This window comes from Panthera onca, chromosome A1 (assembly GCF_046562875.1).
Source record: "Panthera onca isolate mPanOnc1 chromosome A1, mPanOnc1 haplotype 2, whole genome shotgun sequence".
Lineage (NCBI taxonomy): Eukaryota > Metazoa > Chordata > Mammalia > Carnivora > Felidae > Panthera > Panthera onca.
Window position 1 is genome coordinate 30,036,847 of NC_138339.1, and position 26,551 is coordinate 30,063,397.

The following is a 26,551-nucleotide window of genomic DNA, read 5'->3' on the forward strand; positions in this document are numbered from 1 at the left end:
TTTTATGTTTTTACTGCCTTGTAGCCATCCTCTGTTTTATATGTGCAAAAGTTTCTTTACAGTATGTATCTAGTAGTAGACTTGTTAGGTCTTTAAGTACATACTTACTTTTACTATATTTGGCTTAGTTATTTTCTGAAGAGTTTGTACCCATTTACATTACCACCAGCAGAGTGTAAGAATTCCTGTTGCTCCACATCCTTGCCAACACCCATTATTGTTACACATTTTCATTTTTGCCAACCTGATTATTGTGAAGTAATAGCCTTATGATGTTCATTTGCACTTTGCTGGTTACTGGTATAGTTGTGCATCATTTTAAAAGTTTTTTGGAGATACATTTTTTCTTCTGAAGATCTAAAAAGAACTGTATCTTCTGTCAGATTTTATATTGGGTTGTTTGATGGTTTATTATAATTTTTTTATTTTTTAATGGTGTTTTTAAATAGACACAAGTTTCACATTTTAATGTATTCTAGTTTATTAATCTTTTCTTCTGTGTTTTTGTGTTTTGCTTAAGAAAGGAGTCCTGGGGTGCCTGTTTGGCTCAGTTGGTTGAGCGGCGGACTCTTGATGTCCCCTCAGGTCATGATCTTGCGGTTGTGGGATCAAGCCCTGTGTCAGGCTCTGTGCTGAGCTGCTGAGCATGGAGCCTGCTTGGGATTTTCTCTCCCTTTCTCTCTCTGCCCCTCTCCTTCTCGTGCTCCTGCACACGCACTCTCTCTCCCCCAAAGTAAATAAATGAACTTAAAAAAAAGAAAAAAGAAATGAGTCTTTGCTCTGAGATCATAAAGAAAACTTCCTATGTTTTTTCTTTTTTTTCTTTAAATTTTTTTTTCAACGTTTTTTATTTATTTTTGGGACAGAGAGAGACAGAGCATGAACGGGGGAGGGGCAGAGAGAGAGGGAGACACAGAATCGGAAACAGGCTCCAGGCTCCGAGCCATCAGCCCAGAGCCTGACGCGGGGCTCGAACTCACGGACCGCGAGATCGTGACCTGGCTGAAGTCGGACGCTTAACCGACTGCGCCACCCAGGCGCCCCCCTATGTTTTTTCTTAAAGTTCTCAAGTTTTGTATTTAACATTTATGTCTTTATTCAATCCAGAATTGCTTTTTGTGAGTAATGTGAAGTTGTAATCCAGTTTTATTTTCTCCTCCATATAGCTAATCAATTTTCCCTGTCCCTTTATTTTTAATTTTAATAGGATTTAATTTTTATTTTATTTATTTTTTAATTAAAAAATGTTTTTAATGTTTATTTTTGAGAGACAGAGACAGAGCATGAGTGGGGGAGGGGCAGAGAGAGGGTAACACAGAATCTGAAGCAGGCTCCGGGCTCTGAGCTGTCAGCATAGAACCAGACACAGGGCTGGAACCCACAAGCAGTGAGATCATGACCTAAGCCGAAGTCAGATGCTTAACCGACTGAGCCATCCAGGCTCCCCAAGGCCTTATTTTTTAGATTAGTTTTAGGCTCATAGCAAAATTGAGCAGAAGGTACAGAGATTTTTTTTCCATATAGCTCCTGTCCTCCTACCTCCCTCATCATCAACACCCCCCTACCAGAGCGATACATTTGTTACAATTGATGACCCCATGCTGACACATCATCATCACTCAGAATCCATAGTTTACATGACAGTTCAGTCTTTGATGTTGTACATTCTGTAGGTTTGGACACATATGTAATGACATTTAGCTACCATTATATATCAGAGTAGTTTCAGTGACTTAAACATCCTCTGTGTGCTACCTTTTCATTCCTTCCTCCCCCTAATTCCCAACAACCACTGATCTTTTAAATTTTTGTCAAAGAATTTATACACATTATGAAATCAAACATTGTTTTTCCCTGTTCATGATTCTTACTTTCCAGAAAAAAACTACTTAAATTTTTTTGTTTTTCATCTTTTATTTACCTTCATATTTCTAAATTGTAACCTTTTACCACTGTCTTGATTTTTTCTACTGTGGCAACTTTCTATTTCCAAAATTTTTTACACACCAAACAGAAATTTGACCATTAACCAATGATTTCTCACTGTTCTCTCCTCTTAGCCACTGATAGCCTCTAATGTACTTTCTGTCTCCTTGAAATTTACCTGTTCTAGATATTTCATATAAGTGGAATTATACACTGTTTTCCTTTCATATCTGGCTTCTTTCACTTTGGATGATGTTTTCAAAGTTCTTGTATCAGAACTTCATTCCTTTAAATGGTTAAATAGTATTCCATTGTATGTATATATCACAATTTGTTTATCCATTCATGTGTTACCGAATTTTTTTGGGTTTCCACCTTTTGAGTTTTGTGAATGTAATGAACATTGGTGTACAAGCATATGTTTTTGAGTCTTTGCTTTTAATTCTTTTTGGTATATACCTAGGAGTGGAATTTATGGGTTATATGGTAGTTTTATGTTTAACTTTCTTTTTTTTAAAATTTTTATTCATTTACTTTTTAAGATTCATTTTTAAAAATATTTTTAAGTTATATATATATATATATATATTTAATGTTTATTTATTATTGAGAGACAGAGAGACAGAGCATGAGCAGGGGAGGGTCAGGGAGAGAGGGAGACACAGAATTCGAAGCAGGTTCCAGGCCTTGAGCTGTCAGCACAGAGCCCAACGTGGGGCTCGAACTCACAAACCGTGAGGTCATGACCTGAGCCGAAGTTGGATGCTCAACTGACTGAGCCACCCAGGTGCCCCAGTATTTTTAAGTAATCTTTATACCCAGCGTAGTGCTTGAACCTAAGTACCCCAAGATCAAGAGTCATGTGCTCTCCACTGACTGAGCCAGCCACGTGCCCTTATTTATTTTAAGTAATCTCTACATCCAACATGGGGCTCGAACTCATGATCCTGAGGTCAAGAGTCGCATGCTCCTCTGACTGAGCCAGCCAGGCACCCCTGTTTAACTTTCTTTATGAGGAATTGCCTAACTGTTTTACAATGTGGTTGCACCATTTTATATTCCTATCAGCAATGTACGAGGGTTCCAATTTTTTCACATTCTTGTCATTAGTTATTTTCCATTTTGTTTTGTTATGGTTTTAATATAGTCATCCTAGTAGGTGTGAATTGGTATCATGTAGTTTTTATTTTCATTTCCCTAATGTCTAAAGGTTTTGAGCATTTTTTTCATGTGCTTATTGGCCATTTATATATCTTCTTTGGAGAAATAACTATTGAAGTCCTTTAACCATTTTTATTTTTTATTCATTATTATTATTTTTTTAAGTAGTCTTCACATTTAACACAGAGCCCAATGTAGGGCTTGAACTCGTGACCCTGAGATCAAATCTGAGCTGAGATCAAGAGTTGGACACTTAACCGACTGAGCCACCCAAGCGCCCCCAAATAATTTTTTAAAAAATCTACAATGTTGTTAAAATTTGTTTTAGAGGAAGGTAGTCATTTAAGACTACCACTTTTTAAAAAAAATTTTAAGTTTTTGGTAGGTGCCTGGGTGGCTCAGTCGGTTAAGCACCTGACTCTTGATTTCAGCCCAGGTCGTGATCTCACAGTTTGTGAGTTGGAGTTCCGCATCGGCTCTACGCTGACAGTGTGGAGCTTGCTTGGGATTCTCTCTCCCTCTCTCTCTGACCCTCTCTTGCTCACATTCTCTCTTTCCCAAAATAAATAAACTTAAAAAAATAAATTAAAAACATTTGTTTTAATTTGAGAGAGAGAGAGAGGGTGAGAGCATGTGCAAGCAGGGGAGAGTGGCTGAAGGTGAGAGAGAGAAAGAAAGAGAGGGAGAGAGAGAATTCCAAGCAGGCTCCACACTCAGCATAGAGCCTCATGCGGAGCTCGATCCCACAACCCTGGGATCATGACCTGAGCTGAAATCAAGAGTTGGACACTCAACTGACAGAGCCATCCAGGTGTCCCTAAGACTACCCCCTTTTTTTGGCCTTAAAGAAATAGTATATGAATGTAAGTTGCCCTTCAAAATCAAATGCTGGGAAGAAATATGTCATTTATTCAATGAAATATAGCTGCAGGATAGGAGGGAAATATTGATGTACTCATAATTTGTAAGATAGGAATCATTCAGACATTTGCATTTTCTCTAAAGAAATTAGTACCAGAAATAATGAATTTTGCTTATGAATTTAATTTCTAAACTGAAATTGTATACTTACACATCTTATTTAATGCTTAGCTAAGCTCTCTTTTAAAAAGTCAGCTGAGAAAAATGTTAGGTTTTGACTCCTCTGTTTTCTCATCAGATGCATATTGTTTCTCAGGATCTGGTTCATATTTTGGCACCACATTGAGTCAAGGCATATTTTAAACATGGAATGTGCTCTGTTTTCTGTCACGGACATTTTTGGGCATAATTTTACAGACTTTGTTTTTCAGAAATTGAAAATATGTTAAAATAGTTTATTTTTTTGCCTTGTGTATATTAGAAGCAAAAAGACAGAAATGGACTTAGAAGCTGCATAGAAGCTGATACATTCCATCTAGTTTCATGTGGGTATTAGGACTGCATAATCAGCCGTGGAATCAACATGGCTTCATGTAGTTGTCAGTTCAGTGCTTGCTTCTGAACTAGTTAATTCAGTTAAAGCATTGGTGCTAAAGATTATCAGTTTAGTTAGAGCTCTCTGTGCTCTGAATAATTTTGCATTAAGACAGTCTGCGACTTCTAAACTAGTACAGTTGGGAATTTGTGATTTTAATCACAAGGGAGAAAATTTTGGAGTGTGACTACTTTAATAAAAATGTATTCAGTCATCCAGCTGCTATTTATTGAACATCTATTGTGGGTTAGGCACTGGTTTCGGCACTGGGGATACAGCAATTAGGGAGTCAGATGAGATCTCCGAGCTCATATTGTTGGGATATTTGAGGAGATGGATAACAGATTGTAAACAACTGAGTAACCAATCAAATAAGATAACTTAGTGAGGTATTTAATAAAGATAAACTAAGAGAATGAAGATAATAGTGACTGATAGGGATGTGTTTGAAGATTAAGAAAGGGGGGGGCATTAAAGCCTCTTTGAGGAGGTGACATGGGACGAGACCTGAAAGATGAGAAAGAGGCCATTTAATGATCAGTTCCAGCAGAGGGAACTGCAAGTGCAAAGACCCTCATGCTGGACCAAGCTTAACCTCTATGGTTTGAAAGAAGGCCTGTAGGGCTGGAGAACCATGAGCTAAACCATTGCAAAAACAAAGAGAAGCTCTTCGTGGAGGTTTGCTTGCTCCTGTCTTTGTATGTGGATAAGTGTTTAAGTATGTATTCCCCTCAATATTGATCTTAGATGAAAATAAAAAGAAAAATCACATGTTTTTTTTCTTCAGTGGATATTGAGTGCCTATTGATTACGTCAGGCCTCATTTAGGTGCTAGAGACAGCAATGAACACAACACACAGAAATTTCTGTTTTCATGGAGCTTACATACTAGAAATACTTTATTAGAGGGCAATAATACTTTGAGTTTTATAAAATATTTAATAGATTAATGCACACAATTATGAACACAATTCTCAACCCTTTGGGATGGGATGGGAAGTGGAGGCATATGGTGGATGGTGGTGGATTTCAGAATGCCTAGAGGTGCGTGATAAAGACCTCAATGCAATTGCGTAATGGTCCTCCGGTGTGCTGGGTAGAAAAACACCTTGAGAATCAGTGTGATGCTCCTTACAGTAAGACAGTTTTAGAATCCAGGGATGCTACATAAAACATTTTAGCAACTCAACAAATTTGAATAAAAATTGGGAAACAATTTGTGTTTCAGAAAATATATTGAAACCTTATGGGAGTAATACTAACTTTCTTACATGGCTGCCTTTATTTGCTCCTGTGGTAAAAACAGTGATTGGATTCAGATATAGGAAACAGAGGGATTGGTTACCTCAGTGGTTTTCTTTCTTATGGATATAGTAGTTTGTAGTTTTTTCCCACATCCCAGTTCTGCTGGCTCTTCATGAGTGAGGATTATCTCAGGGGCCGTAACATAATTGCTGTGACCTTTAACTCTGACTTTATGTTTAGGGTAAGTGGATAAAAGAAACTTTTACTTTCTTAAGATAAAATAATACCTGAGTTACACATTTAATGTCTGAATTACAATTTTAACAAACTACACATTAATTAATTAATTAAAATAAAAACTTAGTTGTTAAAAGGAGAGGCAGAGTTTCCTGGGAAATCAGTACTATCTCTAGAGTGTGTTCTTTGTTGCAGTAGAGGCAAAGAGTTTCTGTTTCTGTATTTTCAGGGATACAAGCAGCAGTGAAAGTGAAGAGAGTTCTGGTTCTTCTGATGATGAGTTAATTGGCCCTCCTTTACCTCTTCAAATGATGAAAGAACCAGATAATCATATTGAGGAAGATATCGTTGGCCCTTTACCTCCACCTCTTTATGAAGATGCCGAAGATGATGATGATGATGACGGTGATTCAGAGGAGGAAGAAGTAAGTATTTCAGTAGTAATTTACCAATTCATTGGAATAGCGTAGAGATCAGTTCCCTGCTAATTGTTATTCATGCGTGAGAGCAAATAAGGAATAGTTTTGAGTGTACTACCGATAGCCCTTGTTGAAAGAACTTGAAAGGATGTACTTCAGGAACAAGGCAGTGTTACTCAAAAATAATAAATGGACAATAGGAAGCAATGTGTTAAAAAGGAATTAATGGGCACCTGGTGGTCCAGTGGATAAAGCGTCCAACTCTTGATGTTGGTCACGATCTCACAGTTTGTGGGGTTGAGCCCTGCGTTGGGCTCCATGCTGGCAGTCAGGAGTCTGCTTGGGATTCTCTTGCGCGTTCTCTCTCTCTGCCCCACCCTTGCTTGTGTGCATGCATGCGCTCACGCTCTCCCAAAATAAATAAACTTAAAAAAAAAGGAATACAATTTTGTTAAATATACATAAGCATTGAGTGTACATAATGGTAGTGAATAAATTTGGGGGGATATAAAAACAAAGTAGATCTCAAATTATTGTAAACAATAATATGGAAGATGGGAGAGTAGAATCAGTTCATTCATTTTGAAGTCCTTGTATTATTTGGGAGGAGGCTAGAGATATTTGTTAACTGCAGATTAGGTTAAGTCAAGTATGCAAGTTAAAATTTTAAGAGTAGTTACCCAAAGAATAGAAACAAATTGTATAACCTCCAAAATGGTAAAAGAAAACATAAAGAAAACCACTGGTTTACTTTATGTATTTGACACCTAGAGTGGATAATTTTTTAATGTCATCCTCTGACAAATTATTTTCAGTAACGATTATGAGATGAAACAAATGATGGTCAGAAAAGGAACAACTTTTGCAAATCTGTCAGTGACTTCACAAAATGGGCATTCTTTGCATATTCTTGTTCAGTACCCAGTATACAAAATTTGTCAATCTATATTTATTCATAGTTGATCAAAGAAAACTTTTAATTTTGAAAAATTTTTTTCTCATGAAATGACAGATATATGTATACATACACATGTGCACACATACACGTGTGTCTGTGCACATGTATGTGAAATGAAAAAAAGAGGCACATAAGGATAAATTTGGCAGTTTCATTAAAAATTGTGTTTTATAATAGATTTCTGAAACTGCAGTGTTGACCATATCTCTTTTTATCTTGATATCAATTCTAGTGGCTTTTAAAAAATACCTGGTTTCACTAAAATGTCTTTTCTAGAAAAAATACCATTTTCTAGCACATTTGATAAAAACTTCTAAAGATTTCTTCCATAAAAATCAGAAAATGGCTAGGTTATGGTAAATATTATCATCAAATTATCTGCTTTAGAATGTTTTTGGTGAAAACAATTCAGGTGTTCAAGCATTGCTCTTTTGGATTCTTCTGCCAACCTAGTCTCCCATCTTTTATTTTTCCTCAAAGAATAACAGAATGGAAGATACTCAAGTATTATTTCTTTGTCTTAATGTGTCACTTTGTTTTGAATCTGTTGTTTAAATGCAGAAATGTGTAGTACAACAAGGATTGGAGATATGAAACTACCCTTAAAGTAAGCTTGAATGATTCTGAACCACTCAAAACGTTATCTATAAACATAAGTATATGAGTATGTATGTGTATGTATGTGGTACAGACTGTGTAACTGGGAGTTCTCTATATCAACTGCATGTATAGTATAATGCTTATTGAAATAATAAAAATTTGCTAATTTGAGACTTATATATTATCAAAACTCAGCACTGATCATAGTAAAAAGCAACAAAAAACACATTTCTGAACTGACTTTTTAGAACTGCCAGCAAATGGTGATAATGGAAAACAGACTCATCTTCAGTTGATTTTAATATTATTTTAAGGTTCTTTACAGGCAATGCACCCCCTTATTGTCTGCACCACTTCCACCGCAATGCTCTTGATATGCCTTTGAAGACAACTCAATCGTTGCAGTAAAAGACAGGAAAGGAGAAAAATGAAGTAGAGGAAAATCTTGGTAAATAGAGATCACAAAATAAGGTGGTAGGCATGAATGCAAGTATATCAGCATTCACAGTAGATGTAAGTGGACTCAACTTGCCACTTAAATTTCTCAGATTAGATTTAAAAAATTTAGATATATTTTGTTTATGAGTGATAGACCTAAAATGTACTGGCATAGAAAGGTTGAAAGAAAGGAATAGGGGTGCCTGGGTGGTTCAGTTGGATAATAATGTGTCCAACTCTTGATCTCAGCTCAGGTCTTGATCTCAGGGTTGTGAGTTCAAGCCCTGTGTTGGGCTCCATGTCTCTCTGCTCCGTGACTATAGCAGGAAAATACTAACCAAAAGATAACTGATTAGTCTTATAAAACTAATGTAACACAAAATAATCTTTATGTCATAATTAGTCAAAGTAGCAAAATGAGTGTTATTACTTAATGCTAAAAGGAAAAGTTTATTCTCTAGGAAATTTGGCCTTTCTTAATCTCCATGAATTTAACACAATATATTCAGAGCAAAAATTGACAGCATTATAAGGAGGAATAGACAAATCTACAGTCATAATGGGAGATTCGGAAATTGTTAAGACAATTAGTAAGAGTATAGTACCGGACAATATAAATGTATACATATATATATACATTTATGTATATACATCTCTCCCTCCTCTCTCTCTCTCTATATATACGATATATATATATATATATATATATATATATATGTGTGTGTGTGTGTGTGTGTATATATATATACATATATGCATATATATATATATATATATATATATATATATATATATAGAACCCTTATCTAACATTTTCTTTTCAAGCACACAAAGATAAATCAGAAGCAATAAGAAGGTCACATCTAGGTCACAATATGCTATGGACATGAGAAAGATATGCTTAATTATTTTGGGTAGTTCACAGAGTAGGTAATAATTAGGTTGATCATGAAATGTGAGAATATTGTGTAGTGAATGTTTGTGTGCCCTCAGGATTCATATGTTGAAGCCCTAACCCCCAGTGTGGCATTCGGAGGTGAGACTCTTTGGAAGTAATTAAGGTTAAATTATAGGTCATATGGGTAGACCCTGATGTTATAGGATTAGTGTGCTTATGAGAAGAGAGACACTGGGGCACCTGGGTGGCCCAGTCAGTTGAGTGTCCGACTCTTGGTTTTGGCTCAGGTCATGATCTCAGGGTCATGGGACTGAGCCCCATGTCAGGCTCTGTGCCAAGCATGGAGCCTGCTTGAAATATTCATTCTCCCTCTCTCTCTCTCTCTCTCTCTCTCTCTCTCTCCCCCTCCCTCCCCCCTCCCCCTCTCTCTCCCTCCCACCTCTCCCACCCCTCCCCCACTGCCTCTATCCTCCACTCATGCTCTCTATAAAATTTTTTTTTTTATAAAATAAGAGGAAAAAAGAGAAGAGAGACACCAGAGAATCAGGTCTGCATATAACAAAGCAAGAAGGTAGGCATCTAAAAGCCAGGAGGAAAGCTCTCAACAGAAATCAAATTTGCCGACACCTTGGTCTTGGACTTCTACCTTCCAGAGTGATGAGAAAATAAACTTCTGATATTTAAGACATGTAGTTTGTAGTATTTTGTTATCGTAGCCTCAGCTGGTTAACACAGGTTTGCAAGGCTGACAAGAAGCTGGAGAACAGAGCATGGAAAAAAGAAGGGTGTTCTGAGTAAGAAAAAAAGTGCTATAGTGAGGGCTCAAATGTATGCAAGTATATGATATGGTGGTGAAATGTCATATGAATAGCACCTGGCTGAGTTTTCTCATAAGGGGGAGGTGGAAAGATAAGGCTGCTGAGAACAAACGTAGAGATCAGTACGGAGAAGAGCACCTTTCTGGAAGATGTGGAATTTGAATGAACCTTGTAGAGGGTTACATTTTGATGGACATGTGCACATAGGCCACATGTTGTCTGTGAAGAGTAAATGGCAGGAACACAGGCAATATATACAAGGTTAGATTCCAGATGATACGAAAGTCAACTTGCCTAGAATGGAAAGTTGATAAAGAAGGCCAAACTTTTGACATGGAATTGATGTGTGAGTAAGCCTGAAGTGCAGCTGGGCAAAGAAGTAAAAGCGTGCCAAGGTGTGGGACTCAGAAGCTTGTCTGTAAGCTTTAGCCTTTCATGGCTGTAATTAAAGTGTATCAGGGGACTGAATAACAGTTTTCTGTTTGTTTTTGTTTGTTTTTTAGTTTTCTGGTTTTTTATAAGATTATAACACGTCACGTCTCTTGAAAGAAAATTACTAAGTCTTTTTATGGTGTACCTTTTTTTTTCTTTGCAAATATAGTAAAAGAAAATGCTGATAATATGCAGGTCAAAGCAAGGCTGTGGATAAGTGTACCGATAACAGCCTTAATTTTAAAGTGTGCACTAATTGATTATGCAAAGTTTATTGGCATTGTTAACTGATTAAACTTTTGGAAGGGAGATAAGACAAGAGTGGGAGATTCCTTGTTTCTTTTCCAAGAAGAAAAATGTCTTTTGGGTGTCTATCATAACTAACATTTCCAAGGCTAGGGCAGAGATGGCGGGTAAAGCAGGCAGCTTGGAAATTTGCAAATGTGAATGTGGCTTTGCAGTGGCCTTCCTAGATTTGGATAAATTATATTGGCCTTGAATTGAGTCCTTCAGTTTTCAGACTGTGGTTTAATAGTAGTAGAAGGGGGCAACCTTAGGCTGTTTTTTAGGTTCTGAGTGAGAACACGACTCTTTGACTACAACTTATGTTGTATTTGATATGCGGGATTTTGGCAGCCTCTAGAGTCAGGGATAATAGGCAAAGCAAAATCTGCTGATTACTGTCTTGAATGTGAATGTTGTAGGATCTAGCCAGACAAATTAGCATGATTTATTTTACATTATTTGCATAGCAATGTTTGGCGTATGTTTCAACATTGAGTTCAAATGTTTCAGGCCTTTGAAGAAATCTTGTTTTTATGGTTGTTTGGAATTCAGCCCTAGTAATTCTTTGTTGATTTAGAAACTGAATTTAGTTCCTTTAGAAAATCAGTTTGGAGTAATGCTAAGCAAAATTATAGGAGATTGTTTTATTTATTTATTTATTTTTATTTATTTGAGAGAGAGAGAGAGCAGGGGACAGGGGCAGAGAGAGAGAGAGGGAGGGAGGGAGGGAGGGAGAGAGAGAGAGAGAGAGAGAGAGAGAGAGAGAGAAAGAATGAATCCTGAGCAGCCTCCAAGCTCAGTGTGGAACCTGATGTTGGGCTTGATGCCATGACCCTGGGATCATGACCTGAGCCAAATCAAGAGTCAGATGCTCAACCAACTGAGCCACCCAGGAGATTGTTTTATATATCAAAATGCTAGTTATATTTTAACGGTTTGGAACATATCAGAATTTTCCCTCCTCTCCTTGACTTCCTCTCCTTTTTTTGCCCATACTTGGTTTCATCATCACCAATCTTTTGTGCCTTTTGTTTCCTTTTGTGTTTTCAGCCTTTTCCTTTCTACTAGCTGTTGGCTCTAAGCTTGCAAGCATACTAAAATCTTTCTTTAATTCAGTTTTCCCTACAAGCTACTGTCTAATTTCCTCTTTCTCACCAAATGTTTCAAAAGTAGTATCTGTATTGCTACTTTTGTTTTGTTACCACATTTTCTCTGGAAATCTTTTCTGTTAAGACACTGTCCTCACAGACAAAGTCAAAATATCTAAATCCAAAGGCCCTTTCTTCATTCTCATTCTGTACCTCTGCAATATTGGACAGTGTTGATGTCTTCTTTCTTGAAACTCTTTCTTTGCTATTTCTTTATACTATTGGTTTGCTGCCTCTCTCTTTGTTTTATTCAACAGATATTTATTGAGCACTTTTTATGAGTCAGGTACTTTCCAGGTGTTGGGGATATAACAGTGAATAAAGCCAGAAAATCCCTGTTCCAATGGTGCTTGCATTTCTAGAAAGTTTCTTTCAAAACTTTCATTATTTCCTCACATGTCCCCAATAATAAGCATTCCCTGAGGACCTGTCCTTGCTTGCCTTACCATTTCATGTTTGACCTGGGTGAAGTTTTTTTTTTTTTTTTAATAAAGTTTATTTTGAGAAAGACAGAGGCAGTGCATGTGGGGGAGGGGCAGAGAGAAGGGGAAAGATGATCCCAAGGAGGCTCTGTGCTGCCAGCACAGAGCCCGATGTGGGGCTTGAAACTAAGAAGCTGAAAGATCATGACCTGAGCTGAAACCAAGAGTCAGACACTTAACCAGCCAGCCACCCAGGTGCCCCTGGGTGAAGTTTCTTACATCTTACATTTTCTTACCTCATGACTACTATTCACTCAGAGCAGCTGGAAGCATTGCATCATCTCATTTAAACTTCAGATCCAGCTTGCTTGCTTTCCCTCCCTCTCTTTCTTTCTTTCTTTCTCTTTCTTTCTTTCTTTCTTTCTTTCTTTCTTTCTCTTTCTTTCTTTCTCTTTCTTTCTTTCTTTCTTTCTCTTTCTTTCTTTCTTTTAATGTTTATTTTTGAGAGAGAGAGAGAGAGAGTGAGAGCCAGTGGGCGAGAGGGAAAGAGAGAGAGAGAGAAACAGAGGATCCGAAGTGGGTTCTGAGCTGACAGCAGAGAACCCAACACGAGGCTCGAACTCATGAATTGCAAGATCATGACTTGAGTCGAAGTTGGACGCTTAACTCACTGAGCCGACCAGGGGCTCCTCAGTTCCAGCTTTCTAATGACTCATGAAACATGTCCATGTTTAAGCTCCAACAGTGTTCTAAATTCATCTTCTGCGATCAAACTCAGGCTTTCATTTTCTCCCATTTAAACTTTTGCTGAAGCCACTTGTCTCTTTGCCTTTAGGATCTTCTGTTCAATCCTTTTCCTTGCTGCTTCAAGATTAAACTATTTGTAACACGAGTCACGTTGCAAATAATAGTACTCACTCCCTAAATGAGGGAAAATAAACCACTACAGCAGGCAGGACTCCATCTGGGGATTCCTGAATACAATTTGATTATTTTGTTGCTCAGAAACTTGCAAAGCACTGTGGCTTTTTAGAGAGACATTCTACTTAATAGGAAAGCAGCCAAGTTCGCATACTTGACTGGCTAAATATTTCAGCAAGTATTATTGAAAGTAATGGAAAAAAAATTTTTTTTTTTTTTTTAACGTTTATTTATTTTTGAGACAGAGAGAGACAGAGCATGAACGGGAGAGGGCCAGAGAGAGGGAGACACAGAATCTGAAACAGGCTCCAGGCTCTGAGCTGTCAGCACAGAGCCCGACGCGGGGCTTGAACTCACTGACCGCTAGATAATGACCTGAGCCGAAGTCGGCCGCTTAACCTGAGCCACCCAGGCGCCCCTGGAAAAATATTTTTAACATAACCTTTTTTTTTTTTTTTTTTAACCCAGTGGTTCTTACTCTGAATGTAAGAATCATCTTTGGTACAATTAAAAATTAAGTATGCTTAGGCTTTGTAATCTGGAGATGGATTCAGTAGGACTGGGGTGGATCCTGTCTCAACATCTGCAATCTGTGTTGTAACAAAAGGCTGCACAGGTAAGCCTCTTCCCAGTCCACCTGTGGCAGCACCACTTCCCAACCTGCTGTCACTGCTTGCTTAAATAGGTTAACTATGTAAGGGTCCGTCTATAAGTTGTGATCTGTATCATGTGTCACGGATATTTAAGGACATGGGATATTGCTTACAAAATAATGTTTCTCAAAAAGAAGGATATGGAATTGCTGCCTTGTTTGTCTGTGACAGTGAAGCCACTTTGAAGTTTTCATATAAGACTTGTAAGAATATTCTTGCTCCCAAATAACCAAGAAGTAATATTTATTTTGATTATTATTTTGTGAAAAATATTTCTTCTGTAATATGTGGTGGTTGATGTCTTTAGAAGTGTTACTGTTAGCTGCTTTTGAGAATGACATGAGAGCGATGGTAAGTGCCTGTTCTTTTGTATCATATCCATTTTTATATCTTTTTGTGACTGTCTTGAATTATACTTATTAAATCATAACCATCATAGTCTTTGAAGGACTGTGAACAGGTAAATAGGCTAGGAACTGGCCAGTAGCTCTAATAGCTGTTTTTATTATTGAAACTCAAATTACTAAGTATTGAGAGCCTTAAAAATGTTATTTCCTTTAATCTCAGTAATACTATTTCTGGGATTCTATCCTGAGGAAATTTGGAAAAAACTTCATGCCCAAAGATGTTTATCACAGTACTATTTATAATAGTGATTTTTCAGAATGTGTTCCACGGAACATTATCTGAGAGTGATAGGTGGTGATATTGGCTCTCTCATCTGTTTTCATTTGAGAGAGCTCATGAGAGTATGTCCATATCATTGGTGGTAACAGGAAACTGACTTCCTTATCTTAAGTGTACTTCATATATTTCTGATAAGCTGACTTTCCAGAAAGTGAAATTTGTTCTGGCTTTTAAAGGCAAAATATAAGTAAATTTTATAATTTATCGAAAAAAGTGTTAAGTTTATGTTGTGTTGGGCTTGCTCAGAGCTTTCTGTAGTCAGAAAGATTCCATGTCTAAAAATGTTTGAAAATGATAGATATATATGAAATATTAGAATAATTAGAAATAATGTGAATACATGTCTAATAACAGGAGGAATGACAAGTAAATTGTTGTGTAGTCATAAAATATTATGCAGCCATTAAATGTGTTTAGTAAGAGTTTTCAGTAGCACCGTGAAAAGATGTAAAACTGTCTAGACAGTATGATTTCAAAAATTTAAATGATACATATGTATGGAACAAAGTATTTCCATTGCTTGTTTCTGGATTGTTGGACCTGAGGATATTGTTTTTTTTTTTTTTTTTCCTCTGCTGCATAGTTTTGTATTCTTTTCTAGTTTCCATATTGATCATAAGTTGTATCTGTGATTGAAAACAAATAATGGAGTGGCGTCTAGGTGGCTAGTCAGTTAAGCATCAGACTTCAGCTCAGGTCATGATCTCACAGTTGGTGGGTTCTAACCCTGCTTCAGGTTCTGTGCTGACAGCTCAGAGTCTGGAGCCTGCTTCAGATACTGTGTCTTCCTTTCTCTCTGCCCCTCCTCTGCTCACTGTCTGTCTGTGTCTCTCCCAAAAATAAACATTAAAAAAAAAAAAAAAGAAACAAATAATGGGGTTACATCAGTTAACATTCTTTCATTGTAAGCCGGTTAAGATCTTAATTTAAAAAGTAGAACAGATAGAGGGAAAAAAACTCCAAACAGAATATTGAACATGAATATAAAATAAATCTTAAGTATTATGAGTAAATTTGTAACTTAACTTGTTCCAAAAAGGACTTAATGAAGTGAAATGCTATAAGAAAGCATAAGTTAGGAAGAATGAAGGAAAATAGAAAAGCAAGGAACATAGGGACCCCTGGGTGGCTCAGTTGGTTAAGCATCTGACTCTTGATTTTGGCTCAGCCGATGATGATCTCACGGTTTGTGAGATTGAGCCCTGTGTTGGGCTCTGTACAGACAGCATGGAGCCTACTTGGGATTCTCTCTCTCTTTCTGTCTCTTTGTTCCTTTCTCCCCCACTGTCTCTCTCTCTCTCTCAAGATAAATAAACATAAAAAAAAACACAACAAGTAACATAAATAAAGTTACATAAAGCATAGGAGGCAGAGTTTAAACATTTGCTGATGGATAGGTCACAAAACCTAGTCACCATCATTGATTCCTCTTTCCTTCCTACCCCACGTCCAATTCATTACCAAGTCTTATTAGCTCTATCTCCAGCCAGATCTCTCCTTTTCTGTCCATCTCCATTACTACCACCTTAATGAATCCAGCATCACTCCAACAGCAATAGCTACTTAAGTTGTCTCCCAGCTTCTGCTGTTAACTGGAGTACTATAATAGTAATCCAGACAATAAAAAGAAACAAAATATAGATACAGGGAGGCAGTATAGAATAGTGATTAAGCAAGTGGATTTTGGAGCCTCATGGAGCTTTTACTTTCAAGCTGTGTGACTTTGGGCAAGTTACTTAACCTCTCTTGGTCTTTTCTTCTCTGTAAAATAGGGCTAATAAAATACTTAACTGGAATTGTGTAGATGATTTAATGAGTGAATAAATGTATTTGGAACCCTTAGAATGGTGCCTATTGTTTATCATGATGGTCACCTATTTTAATATATAGCAGAAAGTGAATTAAAAAATTTTAACGTGATTTCTTTAAAAAAATTTTTTTAAAAAAATGTTTATTTTTGAGAGAGAGAGAGAGAGAGAGAGAGAGACAGAGCATGAACAGGGGAAGAGCAGAAAGATAGGGAGACATAGAATCAGAAGCAGGCTCCAGGCTCTGAGCTGTCAGTACAGAGCTCGACGCAGGGCTCGAACCCACAAACTGAGATCATGACCTGAACCAAAGTTGGGTGCTTAACTGACTGAGCCGCCCAGGCGCCCCTTAAAGTGATTTCTAATAAAAACGTCTAAAAATGATGGGGCACCTGGGTGGCTCAGTTAGTTGGGTGTCTGACTTCGGCTCAGGTCATGATCTCACAGTTTGTGAGTTCGAGCCCCGCGTAGGGCTCTGTGCCGACAGCTCAGAGCCTGGAGCCTGCTTTGGATTCTGTGTCTCCCTCTCTCTCTGACCCTCCCCTGCTCATGCTGTGTCTCTCTGTCTCAAAAATAAATAAACGTTAAGAAAAATTTAGAAACGTCTAAAAATGAAACTAAAAGGAAACTTTTGTACCTTATTTAAAATTTTTTTTAATGTTTTAAAATGTTTTTTAATGTTTATATACATGTGTATATATATGTATGTGTATATATATATATATATATATGTATGTATTTGTGTAAAGTTTAGTTTATAAATTAGGCACAGTAAGAGATTAACAGCAACTAATGATAAAGTAGAACAATTATAACAATATAGTGTAATAAGAGTTATGTGAATGTGGTCTCTTCCAAAATACTCACTGTCTTGTGATGATGTGAAATGATAAAATGCCTATGTGATGAAGTGAAGTGAAGTGAATGACGTAGGCATTATGCTGCAATGTGTTAGGCTGCATTAGACCTGACCGTATGCTGCTGGACCACGGTTGACTGCGGGTAGCTGAAACAGGAAAGTGAAACCATGGTTAAGGGAGGAATTCTGTATTATGTAATTTGGGTGATGCTGACAAAGTGGAAAATACAATGGCTTAAACAAGATAGAAGACTTTTTTTTCTATCTCACATAAATGCAATCAACAGTTAAATGGACCAGAACTAGTTTGCAGGTACAGGGTACCATAGATTTAGGTTACTTCTTTCCTTTTGTTCTGCCATCCTCAATATGTGGACTTCAAGATGTATGCTCAAGCTATAGCCATGGTTTTTTAAAATTTTTGTCATCAGGAAGGCAGAAGGGATAAAGAAGGGTACTGACTTTGAACTTAATCTTTCACATGAGAAATACAATAATTTACTTTAGCAAGCCAGGATTGTAGCTAAAATTCAGTGCTTCCATTACAAAGGATGGATAATGTGGAGAGGGGGGGAGCCAATTAATAACTCTGTAGTGAGCATAAATTTATATTCAGTGTTTGGTGCTTTCAGTTAGAGTAATGGCAAATTATTTACTTTAAAAAAACTTTTTTACTTATCATGAATAGTCCTTTAATATTGTATGACATACACTCTACTTGATTTTATTTTGTTCATTGTAAATGTATTAGCTTAAACATTTTAGCTCCCTTTCTCCAAAGGAACAGACGACATAAAATTTATGGATTTAAATAAAATTTAAAATGGATTAAATTTAAAATTTAAATTATGGATTTGGATAAAATTTATGGATTAAAATTTTTAATTTTAAATTTAATGCAATCTTTAAACTCTTAGGATTTGGTTACTATATTAGCATGCACAAATTTCATTTGAATTCTTTTGTGTCTGTTACATCTTGCTGTTTAGTTACTGTACTGTTCTTTCTTCAAAAATGAGTTGCAGTCTTTTTGGTTCATTTTGTCAAAGAAAGATTCCATTAACACTAGCCTTGGCCAAGATTTAGTCAAGTTCAACTATGTATTTGTCAAGTTCATTTATATAGAGAAGCATTGAAATATTCACAAGGGAAATGGAGGTATAGAAATGGACCTTCAAAAAACTTTACAGAAGCATTCCTTAAAAAAAATTTTTTTTTTATTTGGGTGCCTAGGTGGCTCAGTCGGTTGAGCATCTAACTTCAGCTCAGGTCTTGATCTCACAGTTCATGAGTTCAAGCCCCACAGTGAGCTCACTGCTATCAATGCAGAGCCTGCCTTGGATCCTCTGTCTCCCTCTCTCTCTGCCCCTCCCCCACTTGTGCTCTGTCAAAAATAAATAAAACATTAAAGAAAATTTAAGATAAAAATAAAATATTAAAAATTTTAAAATTTTATTTATTTTTATATTTTTTTTATTATTTTTTTTTACAGAAGGATTTCTTAACAGAGAAAGTACATTTTATTTTGTAACTTATTTCATTACTTTTAATTTTTAATTTTTATTTTTTTAACCTTAGGTATGAGTTATTTATTTTCAGATGCCAATTTTTTTTTATTATGGTAAAACACACATAAAATTTACCATCTTACCTACTTAAAAAATTTTTTTTTTAACGTTTATTTATTTTTGAGACAGAGAGAGACAAAGCATGAATGGGGGAGGGTCAGAGAAAGGGAGACACAGAATCTGAAACAGGCTCCAGGCTCTGAGCTGTCAGCACAGAGCCCGACGCGGGGCTCGAACTCACAGACCGCGAGATCATGACCTGAGCCGAAGTCGGCCGCTTAACCGACTGAGCCACCCAGGCGCCCCCATCTTACTTACTTTAAAGTGTATAGTCTAGTAGTGTGAACTATATCCACATTGTTTTGCAACAGATTGCTAGAACTTTTTCATCTGGCAAAACTGAAACTCTAAACCCATTAAATAACAACTCCCCTTTCTCCCCTAGCAGGTACCATTTTGGAGAAAGTGTATTTTAAATGCTTCAATTTAGGGAAATGTGTCTCTGTAGTGAAGCAAGTTATACCAATAAACAAAATAAGCACTTTTTTCAATTGTGTTTATGATATTATTTCTTAAGAGGAGTTTTACCTTTTTCCCGTTCTCTTTTATTATTTTCTGCAACTGACATATAATTCAGTTCCCATTTAGCACTAGTTGTATCAGTAACTCAGGATATATTTTTTCAAGGACGTATCTAATTTTTCATCACTATAGACAAATATATGTAAGATCTTATTTATAAATGTGTCATACTCCACCAATTCCTGTTTGCCCATTAATTCTCTCTAACAAAGTTTTGAGTTGATACTGATCAAAACTGTAATGCTTCCTTTCCATTCCTCTAGTTTCTGCTTGTTAAAATTCTGTTTAGCCTTTAGGGGCCATTTCACATGTGATTTCCTCCAAGCAGCCTCTCCAGATTCCAACTGCATGTTTCCCTTCACAGGCTTCGTTTCTGCTTCTGTAGCAAACACAAAGTATTGTCCTTGTTAAATCATTATTTATATGCTTGTCTTAACTCCTCTGCCTCCACTTTGCAATCATGTTTAATGATCTCAAGTACAGGGACTTGTATATAAATGGTTCATAATTCTTTAAAACTCTCCAAAGCTCCAGTGTAATGTCCTTTATATAGTGCATACAAAGTAAACATTTGTCAAGTGAAATTGAGTGTATTTTGTTTTTATAATTGAACAGTTCATTTTATGACATTTGAGAGTGTTCTCTCTTTGTGACATAGCAGTCGTTCGTTTTTACATGGAAAATGGAATTAGGGGTTAGAGGAGTGAACAGAGGTAATGTGAGTATAGAAATATATATAGACACCTATTTCTGGAAGAATCATTATATTTGCCTTGTCTTAGTTTACAGTTGACTTATTTTTTAATTATTTTATCTAAGTTTACAATTTAGTCACATAATAGTTTAATAATATAGAAGCTGTTCCCTGAGTCAAATGATATTTATTTAATTGTACAGAGTCTGACTCCTTATGAACCTGTCTGTCAAATGAGGCAAAAAAAGTTACAGCTTTCTCTTCTTAAAACAGTCTCACAAAACCAAAAGGAAATGTGATTGTTTTTATTGAGGTGTAATTTATATATAATAAGGTACACAGAGCTTAAGGGTTTAGTTTGGTAAGTTTTGATAATTGTATATTCATATTCTGTGTTTAGGCACCATTCAAACACCCAAATACTTCTTTGTGCCCCCTTCTAGTCAACAAAAGTTTTAAAGATTGAGTTCTTTTTAAAGTTTATTTATTCATTTTAAGAGGGAGAGAGAGTGTGCAAGTGGGGCAGAGAGAGAGAGGGAGAGAGGGAATCGCAAACAAGCTCTGCATGGTCAGGTCAGTGCAGAGCGCAATGTGGGCTCGAACCTATGGACTATGAGATCATGATCTGAGCTTAAGTTAGATGCTTAACCAGCTGAGGCACCCAGGCATCCCAAACAATGAGTTTTTGATTAGCAGTATAATTGGAAGGAAAATTATGAGAGAACATAATCAGGAGGTACGTTAAAAACTATATCACGTAGCTGTGATTCATTTTGTTGTTTTTTTATATTCAGTTTATATCAGTGGCCTGTTAGTAGTTGGTCTCGTGTCACTGCTGAGGCCACTGGATCAGGAATGTTAATGTTGTATATCATAATTCTTCTGATGACAAACTTGCTTTTTTATTCTTACTTTATTCCATTTTACTTCTCTACGATGATAATGGGATTGCTCTTTCAAGTAGAATGCATCTGAAAATTGTATGCAAACCATTACTCAGCTTTGTCAGACTATACCAGCTGTCAACTAATTAGAACTATTTAATATTTGAAGATTTATTATTAGTAGTATCTTTCTTTGAATTTAATAAGTGAACAAAAATTCAAGTAGGTGGGGTCAGAGAAAAAAGGTAAAAAACATTTTTTATTATTTTATTTTTTTAGACTTTTTATTTTAAGTAGGTTCCATGCCCAACATGGGGCTTGAACTCATGACCCCGAGATCAAGAGTTGCATGCTCCACCGAGCCAGCCAGGCGCCCCAATTTTTAAACCATATCTATTACTTGTGCCTGATTTTGATTTTTTAATTAAATGTGAAGCTAGTTGTAACTTATAATTAAGTGGAGGCTTTGGGATTATTGAGGATTTTTATTATCCTTGCTATCCTCTTTCCCATTACCCGAGAAAACTGAAAGTTGCATTTTTATGACTGTAACTAAAGGCTGGATGTAACAGTGACTTTTTAGTTGTGAGCACCTGTTTTCCATGAACTTTCTCTGACTCCCTGGCTGGCACGTTCTGTGGTGGAGAGTCCAAGTTTGGGTCACCACTGTGCTTCTCTGCCTTCTGGTCTGAGGCTTCTCATCCCCTTAGCCTTGGTCATTGCCAGCCACCTGTATCAGTCAGTCTCTTTCCCTCATGCATAGAGAAAGGTTGAGGAATTAAAAGTAGGTAAAAATTCTGTTTTAGTTCTCAGAAGTTGATATGAGAATGAGATGATTTAAGTAACCACTTAACATAGGGATTGACACATAACTAAGCACTCACAATTGCTGGGCTTTATCATTGTTTTCATTATCATTACCAATATTTGATTAATGACCAATTTTAATTAAATTGCAGTGGACTAGAGAGAAAAGTCTTAAAAAAAACAATGCGAGGAAGCTTAATGATTTTAACTTCAGAGGAAATTTATGTTCCTTAAAACAGAGCAGTTTCATTACACCTACAAGATTCTGTCAGCAGAGGATGCTAGAAGCTCTATTCCAAAATCCAGTGAATGTTCCTTTCCATTTCCAAACTGCAAATGTGTGAAGGTCTTCATTCTTTAAGATGGGCACTAGGGGGCAATAGAGACATTTTGGCTTTTGGCAAAACTCCATTTTTTTCAACTGTGTCTTGTCTATAGTGGAAGGGAAAAAAAAGAATCTTATAAACAATGTCTTTTAGAAACTGGAATAAGTGAAGTTTAGGTTGAGATAAATGCTGGAATAATTACTTTTTAAAGAATAATGCAGAAAATATATTCTTTTGTGATGTGACACAATTATAACAGACATATTTACAGGTTTGTTTTTTTTTTTTGTATCTTTAAGCTTTTTAGGTGAGTAACTACATGATAGTGGCAGGAGTATTAAGGATAGTCTCTTTACAATTTAAGATTTAAGTCTATAAGGTCAAATAAGAAAGTTTATATTTCTCTAATCACCAGAGTAATCCAAACTTTTAAAAGTGTATCAGGTCTTGTCACTTCCCTGCTTCCCTTATCACTTTCCTGTCAGTAAACCCTCCAGTTTCTTCCTGTCACAATGTTAAGGAATCCAAGTTCCCTGCCTTGACCTCTAAGGCCTGTATGACTTGGCCTCTTCACATCTTTCTGACTTCATCCCCTTGCACTCCCAGTCTTGCTCACTTTTCTCAGCCCATAGTGACCTTTCCGCTTTTCTTTTAAGCAGCTGTGCTCGTTCTGCCACAGGGCCTTTCTATTTACTCTTTCCTATACACGGAATAGCGCTGAGAGCTTTAGGTAACTCCCTCATCTCATTTGGATTTTTGTGGAAGTGTTACCTCTTTAACCACCTTGTTATAGAAGTACCTCCTCTCTACTCCACTGCTTTTCCTGACACTGCTTTTGTTGTATTTACTTTATTTGACACTTTTTGTTTACTGGTTTGTTGTCTTTCCCCTCACAGTAGTATAAGTTCCATGAGGGCAGTTACATTGTCTCTTTTATTGTTGTATCCCCAGTGGGTTGACTAGTACCTGGCACATAGTAGATGCTCAAGGAATATTTGGTCAGTGAATGGCCATCCTTGGCTGTGGTCATAGTCACTCTCTTACTCTAAACATTTCATTGAGTTAAAGCTAACTTCTGATGTAATCACCATTCTTTAGAAGCTTGGGAGTCAATACTCACCCTCACATTTCCAGGCTAGTCCTGGCACAATTCCTTTGTCAAAAGGCTGCAGTCCTTTTAAGCTCCCATTGCCAGGTAGGCTTTGTATCCTTTCAGGTGGCTGCTGGGAACAGTCACTAATATGTGTCCATTCTGCCTTTGAGCAGTGGCTTTTTTCCCCCGACGAATATTTTATGTAATTGTAATGTGAATGGCACTGTTGGCATGAACCATTTTATTTATTTGCAGTAGTCAGTGTGTAGTAGCAAAGATAGACCAGTTTATGCAAATTACATTATGCAAAGCCTAATGTAAGTACAATGAGGAAGGCAGGAGGTACTTTTTAACTGACTGATTGTAGTCTCCTTAATTACAAGTTATTTTAATATGTAAGTATTTATTCTGGTAAATTTGTGCAGTGAATTGAAAATCTTACAGATGTAAAATGTCATTAAGTGTATTGAAGTAATGTTAGGGATGTCCTTTGCTCTACCCAAAGCGACTGTCCAGTGAGGATCTAGTTGAGTTACACCAGTTCTTTTTTTTTTTTTTTTTTTTAGAGGGAGAGTGTGCAGGTGAGTAGGGGAGAAGGGCAGAGGCGGGGGGGGAGAGAGAGAGAGAGAAAGAGAAAGAGAAAGAGAAAGACAGAGGGAGAGAGAATCTTAAGCAGGTTCCATGCTCAGTAGAGAGTCTGATGTGGGGCTCCATCCTGTGATCCTCGATCATGACCTAAGCTGAGGTCAAGAGTAACACATTCAACTGACTGAGGTACCCAGGTGTCCTGAGTTATACCAGTTCTTAAGGGAAAAAAAGAAAATTGACAAGGGTGATAAATGATTTGAATATCATAGGATTTAGAGACTTTGAGAAATTTGATGAAGGCCTTGAATATTTTTTGCATAAGCAGCTCTTTTAATAATCTTTGCTGAAGTTAGTCCTATAGAGTCTGTGATGCCATGTTATACTGTCATAAATTTTAGTTGGAAAGGTGACCCCATCCTCTTCTCTGCTCCCTCCCTTCTCTCTCTGCTCATAACACTGCTATTTTTTTTCACACTTTATATTTTTTGATCCTAGGTTCTGAGAGTTGAATTATTCACACTCCAGAGTTCTATTAATACTGTTATAATTGGCACTAAAAAAAAAATACTGTTGTATTGGCCTTTCCAGTGTCCTTCACTTGTTATTTATCTATGTGGAATCCTCCTTTTTTATCTTTTGTTTTCATTTCACTTTTCTTTCTAGATCCTAACATCTGCCTACGTATGCCTCACTTCTTGGCTCTGTTTCACTCATGTTTCATTTTACCTTAAAGCTTTTTTTTTTCTTTTTTTAACTTAATTTAGTGTAATTAATTTTTCCCCCATTTTTATTCTCAGTTTATTATTTTTAATTTAATTAAAAAAAATATTTTTATTTAAAAAAAATTAAGTGTTTTTATTTATTTTTGTGACAGAGAGAGACAGAGCATGAGCAGGGGAGGGGCAGAGAGAGAGGGAGACACAGAATCCGAAGCAGGCTCCAGGCTCTGAGCTGTCAGCACAGAGCCCCACGCGGGGCTTGAACTCACAGACCGTGAGATCATGACCTGAGCTGAAGTCGGACGTTTAACCCACTAAGCCACCCAGGCGCCCCCCAAAAATATTTTATTTTTAAGTAATATCTATACCTAATGTGAGGCTTGAACTTACAACCCCAAGATCAGTGCTCACATTTTCTACTGATTGAGTCAACCAGGTGCCCCACTCAGTTTATTTTTTAAAAATGTTGCGTTGGGACCATCTGGTGCCTTAGTTGGTTGAGTGTCTGACTCTTGATTTCAGCTCAAGTCATGATCCTTGGGTTGTGGGATCGAGCCCTGCATGGGGCTCTGTGCTGAACACGGATTTGGCTTGGGATTCTCTCTCTCTTTCCCGCTACCTCTCTCCTCTGTTCTCTCTCTCTCTCAAAAATAAAAAAAAATAAAAATAAAAAAATAGGGTCTTTATTTTATTTTACTTTTATTTTTTTAAATAGAGTCTTTACAAAAACAGAAAAAAAAAAAAGAAAACAAAATTTTGCTTTGGGTTGCTTTATTTATTGATCTCATTTTTTTTTTCCTGCCTTCTCAACTAGTAAATATTCTTAAAAAAAATTTTTTTTAACGTTCATTTATTTTTGAGAGAGAAAGACATAGACAGAGTGTGAGTGGGGGAGGGACAGAGAGAGAGGGAGACACAGAATCTGAAACAGGCTCCAGGCTCTGAGCTGTCAGCACGGAGCCTGACGTGGGGCTCTAACTCACTGACTGTGAGATCATGACCTGAGCCGAAGTCAGACGCTTAACTGACTGAGCCACTGATGCACCCAAACTAGTAAGTATTAAAAGTGAGGATTATGTAACTAGCTTTTATACTCCTCTAAGTGTTAAGACAGTCACAGAAAAGGCACAAACTTTTTTCAGTTTAGTAGGTATAAATACAGTATTTGAAAATGAAACAGCTCTCTTGATCTTTCACCCTTTCTATTTACATGAGTAAAAGTGGGAGATTTACATGTGTCAATTTTGAGAAGATTTCTCAATGCTTTAATCTTATAATTTAAAAAAGTGCTATTATAAATAATTTTTAGAAAATCATGAATATTTACCAAAATAGATATAATTTGTCTTTTGGTGGAATTAGGTACTTTCCTGTTACCATGATTATAAGGTTTACATTTGAATAAATTTTATATTTCTAAGTGCCAAATTGACAGAGTAGCATATAAGTACATATTGACGCAGCTCCAACAGAGCTTACTTTCTTTATTCTTCTATAGACCTTGGTCCTTATTTGGAAAGATATTTTGTTCATATTATTTGTGCTGACTGCTAGAAGTGCAGCTAATTGTGAATTTGAAATAAGACCAAGACCACCAAGTTGATTCACATAGCCTACCAGGCAGCTGTTGGTTGGTAATTTTGCCATTTCACTACTGATCTGGATCAGAGTCAGGGAGTCTTTATTCACTTCTGCATCCCAAGAGCCTTGCAGAGTATAACTGGGGATTAAATGTTTTCTTTGATTAAATGAAGAAGTTAGTGGTATGCTCTTGATTTTTTTACTATCATAGAAAGGGATACTCCAATAAGCCAGGAATTCACTGCTAAGCCACAGTTTTCTGTCTCTGCAGTCTGCTTTTATTTGACTTACGATAAAGAAATAAAGTAGATGCCCAAATCTAGCACCAAATAATATTC

The 26,551-nt window shown here is 36.7% G+C and overlaps 1 protein-coding gene across 1 annotated transcript in view; it reads left to right on the top strand.

Annotated features, from left to right (window-relative positions):
* Positions 1–26,551, top strand: part of WDR70 (WD repeat domain 70) — a 298,457-nt gene that overhangs the window by 14,331 nt on the left and 257,575 nt on the right. The window contains exon 5 of the mRNA XM_078445080.1: positions 6,255–6,450. Coding sequence (XP_078301206.1) covers positions 6,255–6,450 — 196 coding nt within the window. The remainder of the gene's footprint in view (positions 1–6,254; positions 6,451–26,551) is intronic.